General features: G+C 39.2%; 1 protein-coding gene and 1 long non-coding RNA gene across 3 annotated transcripts; both read right to left on the bottom strand.

Moving 5' to 3' along the window:
• Nucleotides 1-2,693: 2,693 nt before the first annotated feature.
• LOC149650742 (uncharacterized) lies at nt 2,694-6,137 on the bottom strand. The gene is made up of 5 exons (XR_016370947.1): nt 5,028-6,137; nt 4,827-4,930; nt 4,063-4,262; nt 3,832-3,983; nt 2,694-3,751 (listed from the first exon to the last, which is right to left on the bottom strand). It is a non-coding gene; the product is annotated as an uncharacterized LOC149650742 (long non-coding RNA).
• A 12,836-nt stretch (nt 6,138-18,973) lies between these two features.
• Nucleotides 18,974-26,826, bottom strand: LOC149650741 (uncharacterized). 2 transcript variants are annotated; one of them, XM_089847369.1, is made up of 8 exons: nt 26,008-26,826; nt 25,451-25,787; nt 24,913-25,374; nt 24,715-24,836; nt 22,618-22,879; nt 22,281-22,554; nt 21,254-22,198; nt 18,974-20,084 (listed from the first exon to the last, which is right to left on the bottom strand). In XM_089847369.1, the coding sequence occupies exons 2-8, from the start codon at nt 25,496-25,498 to the stop codon at nt 19,849-19,851; spliced, it is 2,349 nt and encodes a 782-aa protein (XP_089703495.1). In that variant the 5' UTR covers nt 25,499-25,787; nt 26,008-26,826; the 3' UTR covers nt 18,974-19,848. The 2 variants fall into 2 exon arrangements, with proteins under 2 accessions (XP_089703495.1, XP_089703496.1); XM_089847370.1 differs by having other exon boundaries at nt 25,451-25,783.
• Nucleotides 26,827-27,874: the final 1,048 nt, after the last annotated feature.

The raw sequence follows: 27,874 nt of genomic DNA, 5'->3' as shown, positions 1-27,874 counted from the left end.
CCCCCGCCCCACCCCATCCTTCCATCTCGTATTAATCCAACCCACTTTTATCATTTTCTAACAATAAGAGTTTTGTGACAGTGTCCAGCAGGTGAAATCAGCGATATTATATATATACAGGGACGAGAAACCACTTCGAAACTACTATACGTATGACCAAGAAGTGATACCTAGTTTATTAGGAGAAGGTATAAATTCGCCCCACATTTCCATATTATCTCCAGTCTAAACGTAGCCTGTCCAGAGTTAATCCCCGCCTCTAAATTACAACAACCAGCATCTCATTGGTTCTTGAAAACTCACGTCAGCGCGACGCGAATGACGAAAATTACAGTCATATTTTCCGACTGAGGAGAGTGTAACTAAATATCCCGGTGGCCTCCTTTTACGTCCCCCCCCCCCTTATATTTTGAAAGGGGGACTGGGACTATGGCGTGCGCCAATACTTAGGCATCTTATACCTTCTCCCTAATAAACAAGATATCGCTTCTTGGTATGACCAACTACAGCCTAACCTCTAATCCCTTTTCACATACAAGTTCTCTGATGAAATCTATAAGCCAAACATTGCGTGTATGTACCCTTCCTCTAGAAATATTTATAATTTTGTGCCCTCGACGAATTTGGAAGGGTTACGTGCTTCGGTAATTAAATTCCGACGCGTATGTCACTGGGACACTACTGTACCCTCCCCCCTGCAGTAATTAGTTTCTGCTACGAAAATATTTTCCCCTTGTCTTAATACCTCCCAAACGTATTGGCATTTTGAAAATTTTCTCGACCCCTGCGGAACCCCGACGCCTATATAGGATATGTATGGGCCCCCGGATCCGGGAATGGTGCGAACGCTTGGCTATACTTAAAACTTGTTAGGATTTAAGGTAGTGGTGGATGCTGGGAAATATTTTAATATTAAGCCAACTTCAAAAGGATACTAAAACGTTACTACTTTGTTCAAAGCTTTTTTATTACACCTACATGGTTCGATTTGAATTTAGTTCCATTATGATGCAGGAAAACATTTCATGCCACGCGTGAGAATTTTTGAAACACGTGGTACAACACACTGATGTTAATTTCTAAAGGTTAAAGGTTATGGAGTCATTACGAAAGCTATGGGTTCTAAGGCATAGACATAAACACATTCACCCTTTTATTTATATCAGACTTATCAGAAAATAATGCATGTGTATCTGGTTAAAAATATCATTTGTTGGTACTATAAGTATCCCTTTAAGAGCTTATGTCCATTCATACTATAAGTATATCCTTTTAGCGAATTAAATCGAGGGCCTAATTAGGTATAGTTTTAGAAAATTGTCCGCACACTTATTAAGCTAATAACCCCCCTGAAGCAACGAGCTTTATTTTAATATTCGAGATCGCGTGGGACACGTTAATATCCCTGGCATACGTGTTAGCGAAATTTTGAATTTCAAATCGCCCTTATAATTCTATGTATATAATTAAGGAAAGTAGATTTTGAAAAGTAGATTATCCTCCTCTTTCTCTCTCTCATCGTGGATTCTTCACGGATCAAGAATACTGCAGGTGTTGTAACAATGATTTCTAATTTTATTTAATTAAGGGGTCATACCTAAAACACTCGATTCATAACTCGAAAACAGTGGCCCGGACGAATCGGTAACACCCTCTATATTTTAATGAAAAATTAAATCATACATGTTTATGGGTGATAATTTTAAATGAATTTAGACATAAATATATATTTTAATTCTTCTGTCAGTGTTTGCCAACAAGAGGTAATGATTTTGAATTTGTATTTCATTTTTAATCGCAATATTTTACGGTTTTGCAACATCAGTTATTGATTGCTAAAACCTTGATAAATTTATTAAGCAATGTATGGATTTGCCATATGGGTATTTATTTATTTCACCTTGTAGAAGTTCTTCAACCACAATTTTTATCCCTAATTATTTCCTAATATATATATATTTAGTTGAGGTTGTTGTTAAACAAACAATGTATATCTGGCGTAACACATACCACGATTTGATAAATCGAAAGACATTTATTTGGAGCTTGTAATATTCTTTAGGTAGGGGGTGGGAACTGGGTATCATTACTCAAAGCACAAAAAAGTAGATCAGACCGATTGATGCCAACCAAAGATAAAGTTGAATCATCGCGCAATCAGAACAGAATTTGAATAAGTTTAAAATCCTATGCCTTTCTACGTTCAAATTGTATGTTGTATTAGAACAACCTTTCTTTATAAACAAAGGAAGCACTCTAGCTATAACTATAAACTTACCTAAGAACTAGTACTCGTCTATTTTCTGTTGTGGTACCCCTGGTGTGTGAAACAGGAACGCAACCCGGGAGGTCAAGAGTCCAAAATTCTTGTCATGAAAGAGTGCATGCACGCGCTTGACTCGCGGGTCTAAAGCCGGGCTCGATCCATTTGGATATATTTTAATATCGCTAAGTGGAAGGACAATGATAAATGACCGTGTCCTGGTCCGCGGGAGGTCCTTCATACACTGGACAAGAGGGCTGAGCTAGGTTATTCCTGCAGACTCAAAAAACCCTAGGATATCGCAACAGTGGGGGTTAGTTAGTGATTTATTTTTAGGAATGTGCTACGCTAGTTATAGTTTCATAACTAAACTAAACTAATGGATATTTGAACAACCAGTTGTATGAATTTATTAAATAATACTCTGTGCTAGATTTTTAGATTTTAATAGAAAGAGCGTGTAAAATAATGAATATAACAATTGGAACATGGTTCTTTAAGAGAACTATGACGTAGGTAACGTTTTTGATAGAATTCAATGAACGTTAAATACATAGTTTGAAATGAAATGAAAGGTCTTACGCAAAGTGAAAATTTTGTCACGCGAGATATTGTTCGTGTAAGTGATTCCCTTGTTTGTACAAGGTCTATTACTGGTATAAACCCGGTAGGCCTATTCGTTGACCTTTTGAACCCGCCATCACTCGCTGGCCCCCACACTTAGATGTCAAGTTTTTTTTTCTTGGCATTTCATCGGAATCCGTGGCATCCCACGTGCAAAATGGCTCGTGAGATATTTGACTTTTGAACTTACTCAACGTCTTCGTCTCGCGATTTCTCTCGTTGCACGGCTTGTACTAAGAGATATTGCTTAGGGCCAAGGCTTAGGACCTGCCAGTACTTAAGACTCGGACCCTCAGTCAGAGTCAGTCTGTTCTTGGTCGTGGAAGTGGATGTTGGTGGAAACGCCGCGGATTCACGGCGCCACGCGCTGCAACCCGAGAGCCTAAAACATATCCGACCCTATAGCTTCCTTCTGGGCGCTCTTCCGTGGGCCCCCTCTCTCTCGTGGTGGAATGTAAAAACCTTCATTCTTAAGAAATCCCTGCCTCCCTGCCTGCCTGAAGAATGGTATCGAGGAACCCACATCTTTAACCATACGAATAGCGTATCTCTCGCAACTCATTCAATTTCACGGGCAATGGTACACTAAAGTGTTATTGAGAAAAATTGAGACGTGTCCTTGAACCCTTTTCGTCAACTTGAAATATCACACTATACTTTTGAATGTAATATGTCAAGAGATATTTAACAGTCATATTAGAAACAATTTTATTAAATGATTGGCATTGCACGTGCAATCGATGGGTCACCCGTTTGAAGTTATGACCGTGCACCATTTTAGTAAATAGGGAACTTGCATTGAAATTGTTCATGACACAAAAACGGTTCCATTCGCGGGTACGTTAAAGTTTAATCCACATATCACTGTAATTTTGAAAATGGGTCAGTATTTAATTGTTCAACACCCTGTTGCAAACTGAAAACCCAGTTTTTATTTATCTAACCTTGAATTAATCTTCATTAAGGGAAGATAACAGTTCACAATGTTGACTATGCAGGGGCACCACGAGTCGTCTTTTCGTCTATACTGTTTTGTTGGACCCATTTCTTCAAAAGTACAAACAGATGCTCCTTTTCGGATGCCAATAAAACTTTCCTTAAGATTGACATATCATAAAATATCCGAGGATAAAATATCTCACGCTTTGCCGACTAGCTTTATGATTCGTGTTTACATTTCGAAAACGAATGAAAAGCATGAAGGGGACATCGCGGAATCAAAGGGATACTGTCGTAAAATACGTCTTAATGTCGGTTCAATTAAGGTTATGGGGTAATACGTTGAAAAAATCAGAATCGTCTTTAACTTTCCCTTTAAAAAGCTGTCATCTTGGGTCGCTAATCTTTCGAGACGCGAGGTGCCGGATATACATAGCTGAAAAGAAAAAAACTCTTCTTAATAGGCGCCTTTCGGACGGCCATCTTCTTCCCCTTGTTAGCCTTCATGGCATTTTCACCCAAGAACCAATGTAATATCCCCTCGCTACTCAAATCTCATCTCTACATCTTTTCATCTTTCTTTTTACCCCAGCGTTTTTATCTTTAAGATGGAACTTGCTGATTATAGTACCAAGGTTCTTTGTTGGTCAAACTCAAAACCCTATTTGCTATATCGTATACAATCAAAGCCAAACAACGATGCCTGGTTAGATCTAAAAAGGATATATTGGTTTTTTGTTCAGAGAAACGGTTGTAGTTAGAATGGGAGTTGAAAGTCGATCGTTAAGAACAGATACTACGACTATTTTTTTCTTAAGACTGTGCGAGAAATGCCGACTTGTTAATTCTCACGAACAATTATTGTCCTAATGCGAATCGTTAACTTAAATTTTTTAAACTAAATATCTAACAAAACATACGCACTAATTTAAACGGTACAATTCCAGCCCCTTTACGTTGCCCCCCCCCCTTCGTTAGAATTTTTCAAGTGTCAACTTACAGAGAACTATATCTCTTTTGATGAAGATTAACTCCTGTTTCGTGCGAATCTTGAAAATTATGACTCTGCTCAACACCCTCACCGACTCGCTTCTTCATTTACTTCTTATAGAGAGAGAGAAAAAAAATAATTTATCAATGAGATATTTTAGTCTAAATACGTTTGTATCATATTTTTCTCTCGAGTGATTTATCTTCTCACATTTTTAATCATTTGAAGAGCGTCTTTAAATCGGATTTCTGTTCCGACACTCGAAATCGGGGGTTTTCATTCATAAATATCGTCTATATCCCGTATATTAAAGTGATTAGATTAAATGAGAATACCTTGAAGTTCCCACTAATATCGCTAACGGAAATAAGCTCTTGTCATATAGGGTCTCGCGTACTTCTTGACCCCGTTGCGGAAGATTTGACCCCCCGCCCATCCTCCCCATTTTGCAGGGACTTCGTCATTGAACACCGATTCCTTCTTGTCTTTTGATGGATCGCTTGTCATCAATGCTACATAGCAAACCTCCCTAATATCATCCGATCGGATACACACATTTATGGATTCACTCATTTCGGTTTTATATACTATATAGTCCTAAACCTCCTTCGTAATCCAATAGCTTTGGAAATGTAACAGTAATATACTGCGTGTGTACTAATGCGGAGTATTCCAAGGCCTACTTGTACATACAAAGTAACTTAAAGCTTATAAAATATATGGTTTTAGTTCAATATTTTACCTGTTGCGTATATAGAGTGTTGCTGATATAAGTCTAGTATAAATTAATAGGATGTTCTTTGGGTGATTTTGAGTCGCTAAAACACTCATAGAACATTTTCGACTCAAAATCGCTCAAAGGTTATGGCAGACCTAACAGAAATACTTCGTGCGGATGAAAGCTTCGCGTAGTGCCCAGTATGATATTTGCGACGTAGTCTCGCTTTCTATCGTCTTTGGTCGACCAATCAGCGCTCTGCTTCAAGATTACGCTATCTTTTTAATTTGTCTACGAAGAAAATAGCGAATTTGACTTTTGAGGCGTTGGGGAAAAAATTCTTGTTGATGATCTTAGTGCAAATGTAATTTAGTTTGTCCGTGTTTCCCAGACGGCCTAGCTGCAGCTCTCTCCTCACAGTCTATTACTATACTATTTGCGTTTGGTATACGTATATACTTTTGTGTTTGAGTAAGTGTATACAATAACAGAGGGAAAATTTCGCCCACACGTAGAAATAAACAATATTGTCAAAGTTAATACAGGAATAAATTTTAAAATGTAAGCGACCCCCTACGAAGTCCGAAGAAATTTCTAAGACGAGATAATAATATTATAAAGAGTGTATTTCCTGTTACGCGCTTTTCGATCATCGACGCAAGGGTTTAATCCTTCTTAATATTCCAAAAGCGTATATGATATAACTTTAAAAGAAACGGGTATAGCATGTATCCGCGCGTGAGTGATGGGTATTTGAAGGAAGTATTATTTCAAGTATGTATGTATACCCATCTTTCGTTGCCAGTTGATGCCAATCCATCAGGATATTTGACAAAGTGTGGGCCCGTATCGTGCATGCGTGCCATTGAAATTCAACCTCTTGAATGAATTCGGGTGTGTATGCGCTGTTATGTATCTGTCTTAATGCCCAAATGAAGTTATCATCAAACGAGATTCTGAGCGTGGGTATCTCGGGTAAGAGGTTACCGGGAAAGTAGAGTTAGATTTAAAAAGGGACAATGTTTTAAATTATTAAATGGATCACTTCATAGGTAAATTTTAGGCCTAGTTCGCTTGGGCGAAAAATTGTTGAAATATCTCGTAGAAAATTATCTGCAAACATATTAATTTCAGAAAAGGTAATAATAGACCAGAAGTCTGTAAAGGTGCTTCCGCCGCGATGTCTTTCAGCATAGTATTAAAGATTAGTAATTATTAAATTATAAGTAATGATTTTCGAAAGATTTGCCAGTAATATCTCACAGTATGGAGATGAAAAATCTGGAAAAATTATTGATTTATATACTAAGTCTGAGAATATCTGGTTTCAAAACAAAATGAATAAAAGAATGAAGTTAGTTTTCCTTTTTGATTAAAGATCGGTTAAGATTGTAGACACACGCAGAGGATGAAGTTTGAAATAAGGTAAGCCGATCCCGTCTGATCGATTTTGACCCAAGAAGTTTATTTAATTCCGTTTTTCCTGTTATGGGTGTATGTTGATGCTCGAGAGAGGGAACGGAGATGCCAAAGGAAAGAGTGATCGCCTTGTAGGTGGTCGGGGATGCGGGTTTTTAATATAATCCGGCTAAGAGAGACCAAGAGAGAGTGTGTCCCCTGGTGCCACAACCCACCTTCAAGATAATCTTGCAACGAAAGAGTTTTGATGGAAAGTTTGTGTCTCTCTTATTAACTCAATAAGCTTTCAACGTGTTTAATTATTATTTACCTACTTCAAAATAAGTCAACGTATATTAATAGGATTTGCAATATGAATTTTCAAATTGGCAGTATTTTAGTTGTGGATTATTGATCCTTAAAACACTGGTGTTTGAATCTTATTCCTTTTTTAGCATTAGCCGTGTCTCGAGGAACTCTAGCTGAGTAACGTTTTCTTTCCATTAAGAACAAATCGTTGCACGATTCAACCCTCTGTATTTATCTCTTGTTTTGATTCCTCGTGGCGCTGCCTGCCATAACTAGAAAACAAATTGTTCGGGGCCATTGAGAGGGCTTAATGGTCAGCGGCGTGGCAAGGGGGCCAAGAAAATGTATGATCAACTTTCTCTAGGGACGGGGGATATCGGCTTGCCAGAGCCCTAAACGCGTCTTTGTCATTTCTACGTCTTTCTCTCTTTCCCTCGCGCTGTGCCCTTTTAGGTAGTGACTAAAAATGGCGGGGAACGGTTGAAAGGTGGTTAGCGGGGCCATTCTCGCTCATAATTCTTCATTAATTGACTGCAAATGGCGCGACAAAGAGGTTGGGAGGTTTCATCCCGTCTCCCCAACCTTCGTACCGTACTTACAATCCTCGTTTTGGCCCCGGTAATTTGGCTTCCATGGTTTTTGAGTCCGAACGTACGACAGTGGAGCCTGGTGTACGTCCCATTTGATCAAGTATACCGTTGGCTTTCCATTATCGCTACGGACAAAAGTAGATAGAGGTAAGGGGAGAAGGGTACCCGGGAGTGTGTCCCAGCAGACGTTCCTTCGCTTATGGCCTATTTGGTCGCGTCCTTACGCGTGCCACTCCGTGTTTAGGCCAAGGGGGACCACGAGGGGAAAGGGACCAGGGGCACGCGCTGCTTCCCGCGATAATGCAAAGGTCTCGGTCGAGAATTTGAGCGTTGCCACGTGCTTTGATAAACGGTGTACCATCATCGCGTCTTTTTTTTTTTGTTCTTTTCCGAGTCTTAATCGGAGGGTCGTCGCCGAAGACCCGAAGCGAAATGAGGACGGATGTGGCCAGGGACCCTGGCGAGGGGTGTGGGTGTTACGCGAAACTGGGAGACAAAGACCACGCGGACTTAGGCGCGGGATCCTAGTAAGAAACTCTCCCTTTTTGCTCTTTATAAAGAATCGAAAGATGAGACAAGTGTAAAGGAAAGCAGCCAGCTTCGAACCGGAGAAGAAAACATTTGGGACGATAGGATGGGAGAAGATGGGGAGCTTCCAAATGTAGGAACTTCCGCGATACAAGTGCACGAAGAAATTTTCGAGATAACGTCTTCGGAGCTAGAATAAAATATATTTTGGGAAGGACTTCAAGAAGAAGTTTACCTAAAGTTTTGATCGCATTTAGTGTAAATTTCCAAGTAAATAGCTGCACTGCTATTGTAATGGAATATGTGAACGACTCTATTATCTAAGCATGAATATTGAGGCCGAACTCTTAATTCAATGGAATTACCTCTAATTAAATGGTTCCCTTTACTTAATTAAAATTTTCCAATTTAATCAAATGACAAAAGTCTGTCTGCCAGATAATAATATCATAATTACGCGCAGTTCGAGGAAATGGACTTAACCATTTCACAACGGTATCGATTTAATTTAGGATAGGCGTGGGTGTAGAAGTATATGTGCGAACGGGCCTTGGATGGCCTTATTAGTCCCTAGAGTGGACCAAGTCGATGTTCACTCTGATCGATGGCCGATTTCCGTTCTCTCTTCCCTCCCTCCCCCCCCCCGGGCTGCAGCCTAGCTCTCCCGGCCAAGGTTCGACATAGGCCCCATAAGATGGGTCCTTCTTTTAACATGTTTCCCATCCTCACTGGTTCCGATCTCGAGGGCAGATAAAGTCAAGAGGCGACAGTCCAGAACACCAGAGACGTATCCCCGGCCGCTCTTGCTCCCCTTTTCCTTCTATAGTCTCCATCGTGTCCCAATAGCTAAACGGTATACGGAGGCTAGGATGAATTCTTCAGGGAAAAAATAGCGGGAGATTCACTAGCACCCATTTGGATATCCGCGCGCCAGGCTAAAAAAGTCGAATGTCGCCAGGCTCTGTGTCGCCCGCCGCTTTTCCCGGTTCTCTCCCCGATGCTCCTAAATGACCCTTTCCATTTCGGGAAGACCATCTTTCGTGATACGTCCCTGGAGTCGAGAAATATATATATTTCCCTATGACCTCTCTCCACGGATTTCCCTTCTCGTTATAAACTGTATCAAAACTCACGCGCGAGTCAAACCTAGTAGACCAGACTGATAAACTTAAACAGAAATCCATTTCTAGTGGTGTGGTAACCTCTACCCCAAATCGCCATGTCTTAGAGTCATCATTAGAAGTAAATATAAAAAGCTTAGGGCCCTTTGAGAGAGTTTATGAGCCCTATGCGGCCCGGGGCCCTCTCTCGACGGCCCTTCAAAAACTTGATTTCGACATCGCAACTTGGAAATGGTTTACCTTTAGCTTTATCAAACGTCTACTTCAAAAAACAAACTTCTGTTTGAAGCCCTTTAGTACTCACTGCCAATATGGCTGACGCAAAACCAGGGGGGTTGAATTTGAACTGTGACCTTTCGGATGGGATCTCGATGGATACGTTTTTGGTGGAACTTAAAAATTCTGTGTTCCTCGGAGATTTTTCTCCAAGTCATCTATCTATAGAGGCGCGTAAAATTACCTCGTACTGATAGTTATAGTATTGCTTGGTGCGAGAGGCTTTTATCGTAGTGTCATGGGACCATTTTCCTTTAGGGAATGCCTAACGTCCCTTACTCTTGGGCCTCTCGGAGTGCCCTAGTCTTGGCCCTTAAATAGTGTGGGCCCCCGTGTATGTTGGATAACGTTACGGTAAGGGTGGTACGGCCTAATTTTTGGATAATGTTACTCTGTAACTTGTCACGTGTAGAGGGGGGTGCGAATGTAAAAGGTGGTAATGGTAGACCAAACCGGCATCTATACTACAATCTATGTACATTTTTTAAATGGAAAACTATTGAGTTTCTTGAGGAAATAATATCAAAAGTGGACAACGAAAATTCACCAATTTGGTAAAATTTGAGAAATTTGGGAATAGCATTTTATTGAGTTTTTCGTTTGGGCAAGGAGCTAAACTTGGCGATTTAAGATTCAGGGCCATATTGGTGGCCAGATCAGACTTAGGGTTGTGTGACGTACTCTCTATAAATTCACCTATTAGAGCAAAATCAATCAATTTAAGAATATTTCATTAATTATTGTTATTTATATTATCAAAATTTCAACTTATAAAAATATTTAGCGCTGTAGTTAAGCAACATAAAAGTATTTTGCATAACATTAGAAAAGCCATTAAATTTTTGTCACAGGGATGACACAGTGGCGGGCAAGAGTAGTGACCCACGGTCGCGTTGAGCAAACCGCTTCAACACATTCGCGGTTTACCCGCATTCTGCCCCGGCGTTCTTCCTAACAATAAAATGTATCTAACACCGGGGATACAAAGAGTTGCTAATATATTTTCGAGAAAGGGGAAGTATCGCTATAGTCGACAGCCCTGAGAGTGGTTAAGAGTGCAAATCCTTGTTCCTTGATTAAAGAGTTCCGCAGACTGAGAGATTGGAGGAGAACGCCTTGCCAGGAGAAAGCCTGCGCTGCATATAGTGGGGTTTTCCGTTAAAAGGGCTAAAAAGGAGAACATTATGATAGTCCTATGTGTATTTTTCAAGTCCGGAGCACGCTTTAGTGTCAAGAGATTATTACAGGGTTAAAAAGGTTTTGGACAAGGAGGATTTGTTCTCCTTGGAGGTGCAATAATCAATATACATCGCGTCAAATTGTCGCGACTTTCACAATGATTTTGGCCCCTAAGTTCAAATACACTAGGTGTGACGTCAGAGATGACGGTTTCTACATCCCCTCCCCTTTAGTTCAAGCAGAAGGAAAGGCCTAGCAAATGGCTTAAGTTGAAGATTCCAAATTCCTGTCACTATTTGAGTAAGAATTCTTAACAGTTCGCGGAAACTTTCCATTTGGTTACATTCATTTCACCTCCAAAGGGACAAGGTATAAGGCCTCCAGTCTTCCGCCGTAAACCCTCAATCGCACCTCGCGCTATGGAAACTCAATTTGCGTTCGGTAACGTTTTATCTAAGGCATTAATGGAACAAAATGTAAACTTCGCCGGTACATTAATAAATATCTCGAACGATAAAAATGGGCGATCTATTAAATGATTAGTGCAGTAATCACTCGAGAACCTTAAAAGGCGATACTCGTATTATGATTTTTTTTTATTCCACAAATTTTCCTGTCGATAAGGCGTTAAGTGCGACGTTATTAGATTTCAAGGGGTTTAAGCTAGAATCACTTACTTCACTGTGTGTTTACAAGTTAGAGTATGAACATATGCCAATCGCCAATCTGACTAATAATATGCTTTTATAAATCGAATTAAGCCAAAAACAAACTCACGGTTCTATATATGAAAAAGATACACCTTCTGCGAGTAATTTTCTTTTTTGTTTCGACTTATTTCCCTTAAATTGCACCATGCTGAGTCGACACAAAAAATACCCTTGTTAGACCTATGGTAAAAAAAATATGTCGACATTTATTGATCAATTGGTTTTTCTCAATCTACAATATATTGCAATTTGGGTCGCTGTATTCGTAATTCTTTTTGTTCTGAACTATATCCAACTTTGAGATTTTCATTTTTAAATACCTAATTATACAGGCATAAATTAAGGGGGATGTTCTTTGGGAAATCAATTTTGAGTCCAAAATGTAACGTCTTATCTCCATTTTGCCATAAGGGCCACTGATTTCGAGTTTTGATTTGAGTATTTTAGGGATGACCCCTTAATTAAATTAGAAATCATAGTCTTAATCAGTTTCTTAATAAAATTTAAGGGGGCCCTAACGGGAAAATTTTCGACTGTATACGTTTCAAAACATTGCGCTTGCAAAATTTATTTCACAAATATGTAAGATGAAGACTAACAATTTCTGTGGATAGAAAAATCTACTCTTGATCACTTCATCAATAACTGATATTTAAATATTCGTGAACTGAATCCCATAGAAAATTTTCCAACCTCAAAAACATGGCGACGTGCTCTTGTATTTTGGCGTGTAATGTTCTTGGGTCAAAGTTTGTAAGGTAAAAACGTTAAATAACTTTATAATGAAAGAAGAAAAACGTGCATAAAGGAAAGAAAACGATGATTCTGGGCCAGCATTCCAATAGAGGTCAAAAGGGTACGTCATAAGTCATGCAAATAAGAATTACTATAGGTCTGGAACTTCATGGGGGCACCCTTTTACCAGAAGGACTTACACCCACGTACCAGTGACTTTAGCTTAATTTAGTGTACCGAGAAAGGGAGGCAGAGGGAAAGAGAGTTATATTGGTCTAATAAAGGGAGCGTGCCTTAGATAGGTTTAAATTGGACGGTAGATGCTCCGGTCTCTTGGTTCCCGATTGGCGACTCTGGTATCCAACGTTGGCATGGGGGTGAATTCTTTGTTCTAATATTACTTTAGTATCCAAGAGGGGTTTAAATGAGCCAGCGAGATCGCGTCAAAAGTCTATTAAGCATAATGGGGACACGGTTTTGTGGGCGGTGAACGACGGAGCTAGTGCATGGCCTCTCATTTAATGTACAATCATTTGGTTAGGACCAAATTATCGGATCTTTCTCCGTGTCGTTTTGTTTTTAAACGGGACCCATACCATACCCTCCTTTCCTTCAATTCCCGCTTCGCAATGCGAGCCAGGGTTACGCGTCATTTGCAAGGAAGTGCACGGGTGGTAAGACCTATAGAGGACATATGCTCCATAAGTTTGTCACTGCATGGCTATTGAGAGCTTGTCATGAAGTAAAGTAGGTGAAACGTCATTGATTCTCGTAAAGCTACGCCTGGTGAGACGCTGTCAAAGGCTTAGTACAGACTAAATAGGAAGATGGACTGCAAAACCGCGTGTAGTCCATTCTCGCGTCTTTCTCGAACTGGCTCAGTAATATGAGGACACTGTATTGATATGTTCATGGTTTCAGGATACTCGGTGGTAAAAAGTACCCAGTATTATTAAGGCCAACTCTGCACTTCAGTGGTGCTTGCAGTAAGGTGTACTTCTGAAAGCTTGTAGCATAAACACAAGATAGGATATCCGTATAAAGTTTCTTTAATAGTCATTACAGTCATTATCAAGAGATAGGTCTATAGCTTGAAATGATCGTTTGCTTGTTTTATTATTGGCTAAGAAATAGAGACACAGGATGAACAACGTCGTTTTCAATTGCTTCTTATTAACAGATCCTCTTAACGAGTTGAGTTGAGTGACTGTACCAGATGACTAACTCGAGATCGTGTTTTTTACCAAAATGAAATTAGGTTTTTTATACTGGCCTTTTTTTTGGGGGGGGGGGGGGGTTAGTTAGCAATAGAGGTTAATATAAATGAGCAAAAATTGGTTTTAGGGTGAATGGTTCAATTGCAAAAAATATTGGTGATTCAGAAAGCATGTAAGTGCATATATAAACTGGATGATTCCAGAATCCAGAGTGGTTATTCCCTTGTAAAAATCGTTATCAAATTGAAATCTTACACTGACGCAGTAACAAAGACAGAAAAAGAACAACTTTGTATGACGCCCGTAATAGTTGAAGCGTAACTGACACGTCCCACCTGCATGCATGGAGACACTATGACAGTTATTTGACAAAATATCCACCTAGGAGTAATGATACAGATTATATCTGGAGCAGAATTAATGTAATCCTACATTTCCCAGATTTTTGGAAAATGCTTCACTGTAGTGTTGTGATTGCTTCTCCATCTCCAGTTGACATGTACTTACAACTCCTGGTAACAAAAGCAGAGGGGCCATTTGATACTAACGGACGGGGGCGTATATCAATATATCTGTGTAATCGAGATAAAAGTTAGTTAGGGGATAAAAATTATCTACTTGTTTGTGTAGTGTTTAAAACGATGTTTAAGTCTTAGTACACACTTAATGCATTGAATCGACCTTCGAGCAGACCATTTAGAAGTTCATCTTTTCGAAGTTGAGTGTTTATTAACGAAAAGTGTAACCAAACCGAAAACATATGGGAAAATAACATTAATTTTGCATTAATAACTATTAGTTAATGACATATATTTGTAAATATAAGGCTCGTATCTCTAAGGAACATATTATATTTTTAATATTATAACTAGATTAATGGTAACTATCATTTCTTCATATGATCAGCGTCTAAAAAGATAGGTATATTGGGGCCCAAATTAGTACGGTATTATGGGCTTAGCAACACTCGAACTATAACAGACTTTTAGAGTCAATATATTAGAGTATATTTGTAATTACACATTCGGTTATTGAACTAATCCCTCAGTCTTTATTTTATTTTGGTTTCTTTATAGCAGAAATAATTTTGTGTGCAACTGTGCATGCAAACATCGTTATTATGAACTCTTGCACGCTGCTAAGCCTGCTAATCTAGTTATTTTTACACTGATTATAGAAATCTTTATCAGTTGTTTCAATAATTGCTTGTTTATTCGGATAAAATACAGTGGGGTATGGTGCCTCCAATAAATACAGATTTAAAACAACGACGATATAAAATTAAAGAGAATTCATTCGTGCAAATATAATTTTATTTACATTTCTTTGGGGTTTTACAATATATTGCTAAAGATGGAACGAAAACTTGATTACCTGTGTCTGTTATTAATTAGTTTTAGAAATTGGACATTATTGCAAATATTCGAAGGAAGCAGCTAGAACTCTTGTTAAAAAAATAAATATTTCTATAGGTAAATTTATAGCTCTTATGGTCTCTGGTGCCGACTGGCAATGAATAACCGTGGAATAACTTTAGTTAGAAACTAGTTTTATAAATGTTTGAAAGCATGTTGACACGTGTAGCCATGTTTTGAGACGTGCTCTGAATAAGCTATAACCGCCTGAGTCTCGTTCTATCATGTCTCGAGTAGAATTTAAACTACTTTTCATAGGAAACACGAGACCAATTCCTGTCTTTTTTTAAGTCTTTGCATGCGAAAACTATATAGCTTTCTTGTTCTCTATATAGTTGATTTTGAAAAATGTTTCGTACAACCTTTAGTGTTAATTTTTCTGGTTTCTTTCAAAGTTTTGGGTGCGGGCCACATGCTGCGCGACTTGTCCCAACTTATTTTCAGTCTGCGCTTAACCTATTCTATAACTGCTTAATAACTTAAGATTCTTGAAGAGGTTTAAAACCCGCGCGAGAATTAGGAATTTGCTAAAAGAAATTTCGTGAATTTGAAATTATCGCCTTTATACTCTATTTGGTCTGTCTAGGTGTAAACTGGCAAAACAAGTCAACTAACGTATTGTTAATATTGTAGATTCAACTAAATATTGTCGGCTTTGTTTATTAGTGAAGATTTACAGAGTACGAGGGGCTAATCACTATTTCAAGGATATAGCTAACATTAAAGACGGCGTATACATCGATTACGCTATAGTGTCTCTCCCCTTGAGCCTCGACAGAATTAAGATTGTCCTTATAACTATAGTCGAGTATTCGAATTGAATTATATCAACATGGACCTGGACGCCTCTGATATCAAATTATGCACTTTGAATACGTAATTTCATGGAAAGTAGGGCAGGGCAGTATGCGATGTACAAGACGAAGACGGTGTAATTCCGCAACCAATAACATCCATGCGTCTAGCCGAAATTCCCCTCAATGCACCTCGAACGCGATCTCTATTCCCCATGCAGTTTCATTTCAATCGGATTCAGTTCAAAGAAATAGTACTATAACGTATACAGGGTGTTTATGATAAGTCTGCATGTATAAATTAAGGGGGATGTTCTTTTGGGTGCACGATTTTGAGTCGAAAGTGTAACTTCTATCACCATTTTGTTTGCCCTAAGGGATACTGTTTTCGAGGTAAGATTGGAGTGGATGACCCCTTAAATTTAATTAAGAAACTGATTAAGACAATGATTTCTAATTTAAATTAGGGGTCATCCCTAAAACACTCAAATCATAACTCGAGAACAGTGTCACTTAGGTCAAAATGTCAGAAACACCCTGTATACTCGAGAGCACCTTAATATGTCACAATGAAGGGTCATCCTCTTGGGTGTTTACCTTTCATCTCTTATTAAACGTCGTCAGTTCTTATATTACTTCAATTTTGCAGACGACAGAACAGACGATACGGTTTATACTGTTATCTTTCTAGTTGTTAAAATTTACGAGATATATTTTAGTCCATCAGCGTGGCGTAACAAGCCACATTAGAGAAGAGAGAGAAGTTGGGTCTTCTTCTTGAAAGGAAGTGATGCGGCGTTATAAAAAATGTGTCTATATCTCGGGAAGCATAATTTTTCTCTTGTCGCGTCTGTTTTGTTGACTTTAATACCCTTTTGAATGGGTTGTTGGTCGTCACCCGACAATTCTTTCCCCCTTGGCGAAGTACGTACACTCTCAAAATCTTATTACCGTTTAAGCACCGCGTGTCATCGGGCCTTTAAAAAAAAGCGCTCATCTTTTCTCCGCACGTTCTTCTTAGATCATCCAAAAATAACACCATCCTTCTCTTTCTAAGATCCTCGCGTGCCGCGTTCGCATTGTAAAAACCTCTTTCAACATCCCTCATAGTTGTTATGTCAGCGGGCCATCAGCTAATGTGTGTAAACAAGAACTGTTTAGTCTTCCGTATCCTGTTTCTAACAAATTGTTCTTCTCTACGTACAATCTCCCAAAACATAATAAATAAAATTACACCTTAAGGTGTGCCCTTAACTATATTATTTTCTTTCATTTTTAATCGAATGAACGTGTAATGTAATGAGTATATGAATTGGAACCATGTTTTATGTACAATTATAAAGGATACGAGCAATTAAAATTCCGTAATGGACACTACGCGTTAGGCTTCCCCTCGAAACACTGGGAGTACCCCCTATTGGACGACTAGTACCACCTGACAGATACGCCCATCCATTGGGGCTACATCAATTAGGGTTCCACGGTAAATAAGGTTTAAAACAAACATTAGAATGCCTTGTATTTAGCGGTTTTAAGGTATTTACAAAGCTTAAGTTACTCCTAGGTCAAAGAATAAATTGGTACACTTCTAATAATACTAAACATTGCAATTTTCGTTGGGAAAAAGAGTCTAGATTGATGTAAAAACACGGATTAGGATGTTTGAAACCAGTTGAAAAAGTTTCTTATCTTTAATAAATGTTCTGTCAGTAATATAAGCGTCATGATTATTTTTTTAAGAAAAAAAGAAATCTTTTTAATAATAAGTATGCGAGGAGAACTCGGTTTAAGTTTCGGGGTTTGGAAAGATTTTGGGAACGACAGGATCAAGTGTTCCGGGTGATGTATGTAGCGCCAAAAGTTCGCTGGCTCTCGCTCTCCACTAAATTTACGAGTAACCAGCTGAATCGACAATCCCCGAACCGCGAGCGAGCGAACGAGTGAGATTCAAGAGATTTTTGGGGGAATGCGTTTTCAAGAGTTACGGCTACGCTAAGGAGAAGAAAACTAGACTTAAATAGCTTTTATATGGATCAACGAAGAACATGAAAATAACTCGCTGGCTAGAGAAAAAATCACGGCGTGTAATAGCTCATAAAATAAAATCATAAGTTCGTGAGGTATGTTCACCATAAGTTTGTCACTGGTAACTTAGAAACTGGAGCTTGTCATGAAGTGAATGAGGTAGGTCATAGATTCGATGTAAAGCGACGCCTGGTGAGGTGGTGTCAAAGGCTTAGTATGTTCAGACTAAATAGGAACTAGATGGAAGTCCTGCAAAAAATTAACCACCGAGTGTAGGACTTCAATTCTCGCTTCCGTCGTTCTCGAACTATAGCTCGAGTTGTAAGTCTCTAGCATTACGAAGTATATAGTGTAGTGCTATACTTATGGAACATATCTTATAAACTTATGATAAAATGAAAAGGCGTTAAAGGAACGAGAACTATGTATAAAATGCCATAAATGCTTAACATTCTAAAATTAACTTGTATACTACCCAATTTTTAAGAATTTCATGAAGTAACGATTATTAAACACGCTGGATTACCTGTACTGAAAGTTATCAAAAGGTAAGGTATGTAACTCAGATCTATGCGTGTTTAATAATATTAATTGTACCATAAGAAATTAATTTTAATTTATACTAAGTCGGGTAAAGATTTCAAGTGCAGTAAGGAAACCCCTTTGTTTTTGTTTCAAATTTATGTGTGCGCGAGAAATGTCTGTCAAAAGTCCTTGGTTATTTTATCGCATACCGCGTTGCATGCTGGGGATTAACTTGACTAATGACCCTTAAAAACCACCCCATCGTCGTATATAAGTTGACAGAATCGGTGCAAGGGCCGTTCCGCTAGCTTAGTTAATTCTCGTAGTACTCGGGTTTTTTTAAACGCTTATAATTTATTAAATTAATTACATTCTAATTGGATTATAAACAAACCTTTTTTACATGGACTTCATACAATAAACACATGAGACACTTCGTCGATATGTTGATACGATGTAACTTGTACTTTAGGCTGGCCGTATCTGCGTAAACAAATAAACAAACAACTTAATATAAGTTAAATATTGGCCAAAACTTACTTTACGCAAATGGTAACTAGGTGTTCATTCCAACCTTTGACCTTTACTCTTGGACATAATAAATTCCCATACACAATGGTAATTATATATATTTTATTAATTTTTCGAACCTTATAGTTTTAAAGAATGGAATAAATAGTGTGTACCACAACTTTACAAACACAATTTAAATTAAAAAATAGTGTATATCGGATCCTCCAGAAAGTTTGGCTCACTTAACTATCACCCTATAAAATTATTTAAAGAAACATAAAAAAACCCGAAAATAAAAATTCTATATATATAATTAATACCGAGTTAATTTAAAGAAATTTAGATTCAATATGTTTATCGCCACCATGTTTGAGATTCTGCAGCAAGAAGAAACGGTTATTTTGAATTTGGACGGTTCTTTTAATACTAATTAAAAAGTTTGAAGCCCCCATGATTTTTTTAGTAACTTCCACCCAGCAGCGGATTGTTGAGCCAAAGATTAAAGTTATTAAATTAATTTGAACTCTTTTTCGCGGCGGTATTCGGTAATTGAATGTGCAGGATATACGATATGTACAATACGTTTTTGATTTGTTGAGTTAATAGGCAAAGATGATGAGATTTGTTTTAAAGGATAAGACGTTTAAGAAGACCTTTATTCCACTATAAAACCGAGAGTAATTAAATACCACTGTCGTTATGGTGTTATTTTGGAATAACGAACTTCTTCAACTTTTTTTTTTGGAAAAAATTTTAAACTTGGAAAAAATGTTATGTTTTGACCTATATAATATTACATTATAATAAATTTGTTAGGAAAAATTCGGTCAGGTAAATGTTAATAATTAATTATTTACACATCTCATTTAATTTTAATTAATCAGTTAATTACTTCATTCACTCTCGTCGCGGAAAATCTTGACTTTGTCTGTCTTTATCAATAACTTAAAAATTGAAAACCATTCGATTCGAATCGTATCACGGTATTTCGAATTCGGATTCGGCGGCGAAACAGTTTCTGTAAGCGGTCAAAGGGGTCACTCCGTGGACGGTGTCTGCCCGATGGCCGCTGGTCGAAGCGCACGGAGACGAAGATTCGTCTTCTTCGGAGAGGGAAAGCCTCTGATACTCGGCGTTTCCGCGAACCACCTCCGAACCGCTTCCGTGTTCCAACGGATTTTCCATCGATACCACCTCGCTTCGTTTCTCCATAGCTAAATTAAATGTTACCGGTTAAATGACCCCTTAATTAAATTAGAAATCATCGTCTTAATCAGTTTCTCAATTAAAATTAAGGCACTATACGAAAGTCTTTAATTCACTTCAATTACGCCAAATTACTCTACTACTTATTATCTACTTTTAATGATACCTAAATATCATTAGGTTAATGTTTTAAACCACCAACCTAAATCAGTAAATTAAATGACGAGGTATGGATTTAGAATAACTATTAAAAACCGAAGACATCTTTCTAGTTTTAACATTATTAAACGTCTTCACCGTATTAAGAAAATAAATACCGACCTTGCATCCGTAACCAATTCGACCATTAATAATAAATTTCAGTAACTCGGGTCAAAAGACTTCAAAAATCTGTTCTTTTTTGCCCAATACATAATAAATATATTTTTATGTGGATATATCCTTATGTTACGACATTGCGTATAGTGTATATATATGTATATAAATGGCCCCCCTTGATCGTATCAACGTTTTTTCATCCTATATGTTTTTAAAGTCTAGATTAAGGATAAAAATATAATTCAGATTTATGTTACTTTATATCTAGAATACGGGTTCAGCGAGGTTATTCCGAATAATATATTTTTTAACCGGATGACGATTGATGTTTCAAATATGACAAAAGGAGGTACAGTTTTATCAATTGTACGCTATCTTGTCCTGAATTTGTTAATGTCGAAAATTGTAACTATATACTCGCAGATGCGATATATTGGTTGAGAAAAAAGCTAAATTTCACCCGATTGTTGATTTGAAAGCCGCTCAAAGAGTATAATTTAACCTCGTAAAGTTTTGGGTTTGTCTGATAAGTCTGGCATAAATTAAGGAGATGTTCTTTGGGTTATTTTGAGTCTGGGTCACTGTTTTCAAGTTGAGATTGGTTATAGTATTTTACGGATGGCCCCTTAAATTTAATTAAGAAACTGATTTAGACAATGATTTCTAATTTAATTAAGTCGTCATCCATAAAATACTTAACCCTAACTCTAAAACAGTGACCCGGACGGCAAACAATAGCGCAGAAACACCCTGTTTTGCCATTGAACAAATTCTACTCTTGAGATCTAGTTAAATTTTAATTAAAAAGAATGCTTGCATAGAAAGAAGAAATGTCAGGGTTTAGTCCCAATTCACTTACAATTCTCCCCCGGTACTTCGCACATCATCGATCCTCTAACGTTCTTGACATCGTGAAGGACCGCCGCTTTCCCTCCTCCTACGGGTCCGCCGCCCATTTGATGTTGCGTATAATTCCCGTACAAATGATGGTCACTCGGAGCCCCTACACCACCGTAATTGTTCAACTGATGTCCGACTATTTTTAAACTCGGCGGCGTTTGCGGCGGAGTGTCCGTTTGGGGTGGCGATGGGCTGTAACAAGAACGGTGTCCGAAACCCTGATGACCGTTAGCCGCGGGGGGACCTTGGTGAAACTGGGGGTTCGATTGTTGTCTACTCGGATACGCGTACCAACTGTCTGAATTACAACTAGGGTAGTTGAAAGTTTCTCTGTTCAAGCAATGTTTCTGATACGGTTGGTTCGGAAGAAAGTCTCCGTATTTCGCCGCGCAAGACGGAATTTGCACGTTTGGCGCTGTCGGGGGTGGAGGACTCTTACTGGTAGCCGTAGCGGCTAAAGACCATATTTTTGGCTTGGTAATAACTGGGGAATACGCGTTATCAACGTCCACGTTCCCCATTGGAGAACTTGTCTCGCCCGACGAGGTGGATGACAGTGACGCGTCTTTAATGAAAGCGTCCAACGCGTTACACGAGAGTAAATCTTGGGAATCCCCTTCGGAAGAGGACGTGGTCGACGGAGTAAAGGCCGAGGTGCCCGTTAAAACGTTTGTTTGTTCCGATGATACTTGGTATCGGTTACCTCCGTATTGCGATACTGACGGCGCGATTAACGTGTCCGGACCCATTAATGACGTCGAATGATGAGGCCGAAATGGTCCCGATGAAGCGGAAGGTACCGATGGTACTGGAGAAAACGGTAATTGCAAGCACGAACCTGAGAATTCATTTATAACTGAACCAGGATAGCCGCTGTGCAATCCCAACGTTGACAAACGAGATCCTACCAAGTTTGAAAAATACAGAAAAGAAAAACAACTCTGTATTCCTGTACTTAACACAATTTAAACAAAGAGAACTCTTACCATTTTGAGACTCGTTGCCGATAATTGTACTTCGTCCTCTGTACAGACTCGCGTCGTTCGAATCCATCGGATGTGTCCTGCCAAGACACGCTAACCTATTTCGATCATCGTATTCGTCATTCCTCTTCGTTGTCACCAACTCTGCCGACATATTGATGTCACCACCGCACTTCGTGTCATCCTTGTCCAATCTTTCTTGCTTTGTTGGTAAAATCACCTCCTTGGTCTTTCGCTCCTCATCTTCGGATCTTCTACTACCAGAATCAGTTTGACTCTAGGAACGAATACACATGAATCAGATACTCGACGAACATGCGTCCTTTCTTAATCTGTTTACATCATCTCCGTGGTCTTCCGTCTCCACTTTGTTGCGAGGTTCCCACGTCATCTTATTCTCTTTTTTTAATCTTCGTCTGGCATTGGCGAACCAAGTTGACACTTGCGTCAGCGTCATCTTGGTAATAATGGCCAGCATGATTTTTTCTCCTTTAGTTGGGTATGGGTTTTTCCGATGTTCGCCAAGCCATGCCTTAAGAGTGGTTGTTGAGTCTCTCGTGACATTTTTTCGTCTTGCCCCATTAAAATCCAAACCTCCGTACCTTATAATATAGTTAATATGGTAAACCAATTAGGCAAGTGTGCCAGCAATAAAGGTTTGTTAATTAACAGAAAGTTCAACCCTTTCAATTAAATCATTATTATTCAAGCATTTAAAATCTAATAATCCCGACAGAAAGGGAATATTTAATATTGTCAGTTTGTGTCACGTGTATGTTTATTCATTTTCAATAAGATCTCTTGGGCTAATTTAATTATCAGGGTCTTTACCAAAATGTATTCAAAGACAACAAGTAAAGGGGAATAGAAGTTCCCCCGTCAAGTTGCATGCAGATACTGTAATTCAGGAAGCACCGATACAACTGCCGTTTCCTTTATTAATCTTCCATGTATGTATTGAGCGTTATCATTTGGAGTCTCAATTAATTTGGAAGGTATTATCTGCTTCGTTTATTATTATCGAATGTCGGGAGCGAACGAAGCGAGTTTGAGTTTTGCGGGGGAAATTCAGACGGCGTAACAGAAGCTGGGGCTAGAAATTCTGACAACTTTATTAATGTACGGAGAAGATAGGACCGAGATAATGCAGCCCTTCCAGAGAGTCTAGCACGCCTCGTTCGCTTTCTTATCTTCTTGAACATTTTTCGTTCCATGAATATTTGATAGATTTCTATACGCTTATTTGAACGTGTACACCTCCGCCCGAAAAAAACCACCATAGGCCTACTTCTGGTTTTGTTCGCACTGCGTCTAATATCATATTCGAACCAATCTTTTTGATATTACTCAGATTAAATTTTTTTTTAGGTGAAACTATAATTTTTTAAACAAGTACCAAACTTATCATAAACCATTTAAATTGTTTACTCAATTCTATTCTGAGTGACCAATTAAGGTGCAATATGCGAACTAGTCCTATTGTTAAAGGAAACAGCGTGGATCGCAGGGATAATACGTGCTCCCCCCTTGTTTGAAACGTTTTCTTCGTCAACTCTCACTCCCGGAACGTGATCGGGGAGTTCAATTTGGCGTGGTCCCTGTACGCTACCGGCTCTAACGTATTCGATCTCGGTTTGTGGGGGCAGAGGAGAAATCAAACCATTAAGTAGTTATCCAAATTCGGGGGGAATGAGAGTGGCGCGGGGATATACCCGACCCAAGGGGAGACCAAGAACACCGCCCAAAAAACTGTCGAACGTGTCCCGATAGGGAACTGTCCTGTCGCCCGATTTTTGACGGATGACGAGCGAGACACCAAAGTACAATCAATGTACAATCGCGTATATACGTATTGAAATAACCTTCGATTTAGAAGTCAGTTTAGTAAAGTAAATTTCTACAAACTCGAGCTTGAGTTCGTCCACATTTTATGGACTTTCTTTGTACTCAAAAGAATCAGGTTTAAAATAAGTATCGTTATTGTTTCTGTTTATTTTGAACGCGACATTGACTTTGAATTTTTTAGTGAAACGCCTGGATGATTTAATGATGGGCGTTATGAGATCTGTGATCACTCTGACAAGTCCAGTGGGTGTTTGCTTATTATAACAATTACAAAGTTACAAAATTTGCGTGGGTTTCTACTTATAATTAACAGTATACCGTTTATGTTGACGATATGACCAAAAATGTCAAGGGTGTCTCATTTCTATGGTAAACGAAAGCCATTTAATCAGATTTTTTAAAGGCCGCATTAATTTCTTTTATTATAAATCTTGGCAACTATCATCTCAAATTTTTGGGTTATAAAAGCTAGTATTTTTATACTGTATCTAATCAGCGCTTAAAATTTTATTCCGAATTCAGTAAAAGGTTAGGCGTATATAGTAATCGCACTCAGTTCAAACACTTCTTTATTAATTAAAATTTGACTTACCCATACGCTGCCAAAGTTGGGTCGTAATAATACGAAGCTGTAGTTTGATGAGCATTCGCCGGATGAGCACTTGAAGACAACGTTCCCCTCCACGGATCATCTTTCATTCCAAATCCAGTACTCTTGAATTCAAACAACAGAACATAAGTGAATTAAAGTAGTATAAATAAAGGTGCGCATCTATTGGTTGGTACCTACCAGTGTTGGATAAAAGGCGGAAGAATCAACACTAGCCAAACTAGCGTATCCGTTACTAGTGACTGATGTGTCCGTGCCATAGGATATAGTGGCCGCGCCGGAACCGGAAGCGTGCAAGGAAGATCCTCCAGGCGTCCCGTAGAATCCGGCGGCCGTCAATCGTGGATGAACTTGATGCGAGTGATTTACGGAATGGATAGAAGGGTGGTGATACGCCGCCGTGGATATCAACCTGGATTCGTAAGCTGTCGTTTGCTGGACCGCTGTAGACGCCGATGATATCGGGGGACTTGGACTCGGGGAAGCTCGGTTACAAGCGGAATTGGGTCCCGAAGACACGGTGGCTTCAACGCAAGGAGGCGATTGGGGTGAAGGTGAAGAAATACCGGATGAGCTGCAACTACTGGACACCGTGCAACTGGCACCACCAGTAACAGGACCACCGGTTGATACGGTCAACATCTAAAAAACATTATTTATCTATTTTTAATATACAAGTCCTTAATTTCACATTTGGTCAATATAATATAGTACTTACTTGAGTACTTGTTGGATACGATGGGTAACCAAACTGAGCATATGCCATGGTGTTTTGTTTTGTACTGGTGCAAAGGAGTTTACGATGAAACGGAAGCGTAATATTGACTCTAGATTAGCGTATTCACAGTAAACGAAGGTCAACAATTGGGACTAATTGGTGGTCCGCATCTTTGTCAGTCGCTGTCCTCTTGGATCAATTTATTTTGCGAGAAACGCGGCCAATTACTGGGTACTTCGTAATGATTATTAGTCTGCGGGGAAACGGCGGAACCCGCGAGGAGTTCATCCGTCATCGGCTGTCATACTAGTTAGAGCCAAGCCGTTATCCAATCTTCCTGAGAACGAAGCCGGGATATGAGAGAGAGAAAGAGAGAGAACCAGAGAGGCGCAAAATGAGAAATCGACTTTCGACAGTTAGAGAGGCCACCGCGATTAAAATATTGTTAAGACTAAAACGTCGTTAATTAAAACCCGAGTAGAAAACATTACATCAATTGGTGGGTATTGGTTTAATTCGGGAATTATTTGTTGACAAGATTAATGTCACGTTCTTACCTGCGCTTGTCGATAAAATTGATCGCGGATGGATCTTATTGTTGTTCGATCGAGTTGTAATAGGTCTTTTAATACCCTTGGAACAATAAGGATTAGTGTAGAGCGGGACGACGCGGGTGCTCGTAATACTGGGGGTCTCGGCTTTTTAGAATCTAGAGAGCCCTTAAAATCCTGGCTGCGGACACACTCGACTAGGAGAATGGCAATCTCCAAGAGGGGTCTCTTTCGATGGGTGACAGTTTACGGCGTAGAGATGACGGGGGAGTTGGACCAATTCGGGAGGGGTACATTTTGGTAACTACGTTGGAGGGAGGAGGTGGGTGGCGTCCCCCATTCTTAGAAGACTGGCGCCAGGTGGGGGCAACGCCGAGTAAGGATATTTCAGCTGGGGGTGGACGCCTGGGATTTAAGGGGTTACGGGTTACGCTAAGGCGAGATGCCACCACGACGAGAGAGAGAGAGAGAGAGGTCCGGGTTCTCCAAATTGAGGATATCTCAGTAGAATCTAGCTAGCTAGCTTTCCCCGAATTCCCGCTTTTCCCGATTCCGACGAGTGACGCCGGGTTTGTGAGATCCGACATCAGCCGACGTCGATTCGGGGTAGGGGATGGCAAATTTTCCCGTCACCCAACGCGGCCGAACCTTGATTAGGGGTAGGAACTCCGGATAATCTCGTGTGGGAGTCTTAGGGGCCGGAGAAACGGCTGCTGTTTGAACCAATGAGATTCGAACGGGGTCTCGCTCGGTCCGACTTCGCGTCGACGTGACGGAGCGCCGTCGAGGCCCTGCGCGACCCCAAATCATCCACCGGCTCCCCTTTATTCTCGGGCTTGTTGTTTTTCCATCGTTACTCCTCTTGTAATCCCATTGGTTGTCTTATTACCAGTCCTCCTTCCTCGATGCTCTACGCGTTCAAGACTCCCTCTACAATTATATTTTCTATGTAGAGCGGCGGTAATTCGGCATCAATTCTGGAACACGCGTTCTAGACTATTGTACGATTAATTTTTCCCGACCATTCGACCCCTCGGCTACCCCCCTCGTTTATAGGTCGTTTTTCAAATAAACCTTCTATTACTAGAGTTTCGCCGTTCATCGTGTCGATATAAGAAAAAAAATTGCTCTAAGTATTATGGGGGGGGTCTTTTATACTTAAAGAAGTAATTTTATTTACGCCACCCCCTCTCTTCTAACACGGGGAATTAGAATCCATTAAAAACAATCCTCTTTCATCAATTTTGTCGAAACGACGTTTTCTATCGCTTTTCTACTTAGGTCTTTCTTTCGTTTTGTAGAAATGGGAAGAAAAACTGTTTTTCGAATGGTGATTGATGATTTAACTCGTATTTTATTCTTCGAAATGGTTTCTTAACCTTCTCTTGACATTAAAACGTCGTCGATTTAGAATTATTTTTATGAAATTGGTTTTAATTAACTACCTGAATATCGAAAAATATGGGTCAATTTCGGGGAACGAAATATTGTTATTCTATCGTTGGTTTGATAGAATTTAGAATAGCGCCTTTAGAAGTGTTCCAACCGCTGAGCACCGGTGTTCAGGGAGAAGCTACCCACCAGGGGCTAGAATTGAAAATTCGAAATCCCTAGTAAATTTTATTTATGACTTAAAATCTAATTTTACACTTATAATTAAACGAAATTCGTGGAATATACAACGTAATTTGACACCTAATTTTAAAGGAAGATAAGTACTTTGTTATCAACGACTCGTGTAATAAGTAAAATAAATTTTATTGAATTGAAACAGCGACAGAAATCTTGTCTGAAGCTCGCGTGTGTTATGCTCGAATTCTTGTTTCTTTTTTTGGCGCCTCGTAAATGACTAGACCGTAACATAAAACGCTTT

Source organism: Phalangium opilio, unplaced genomic scaffold (assembly GCF_054372755.1).
Source record: "Phalangium opilio isolate 3A_F unplaced genomic scaffold, DU_Popi_V2 ptg000082l_1, whole genome shotgun sequence".
NCBI classification, from domain to species: Eukaryota; Metazoa; Arthropoda; class Arachnida; order Opiliones; family Phalangiidae; genus Phalangium; species Phalangium opilio.
Note: the sequence above shows the minus strand (reverse complement) of the source record. Positions and strands in the feature narration are given on the sequence as shown.

Coding starts and splice junctions, on each gene's coding strand:
- LOC149650741 (XM_089847369.1), bottom strand. CDS start 25,498: ATGGCATATGCTCAGTTTGGTTACCCATCGTATCCAACAAGTACTCAA. Junction 22,555..22,617: donor CGGAAGACCACGGAGATGAT/GTAAACAGATTA, acceptor ATTCGTTCCTAG/AGTCAAACTGATTCTGGTAG. Junction 20,085..21,253: donor CGAAGTACCGGGGGAGAATT/GTAAGTGAATTG, acceptor CATTTAATTTAG/CTATGGAGAAACGAAGCGAG.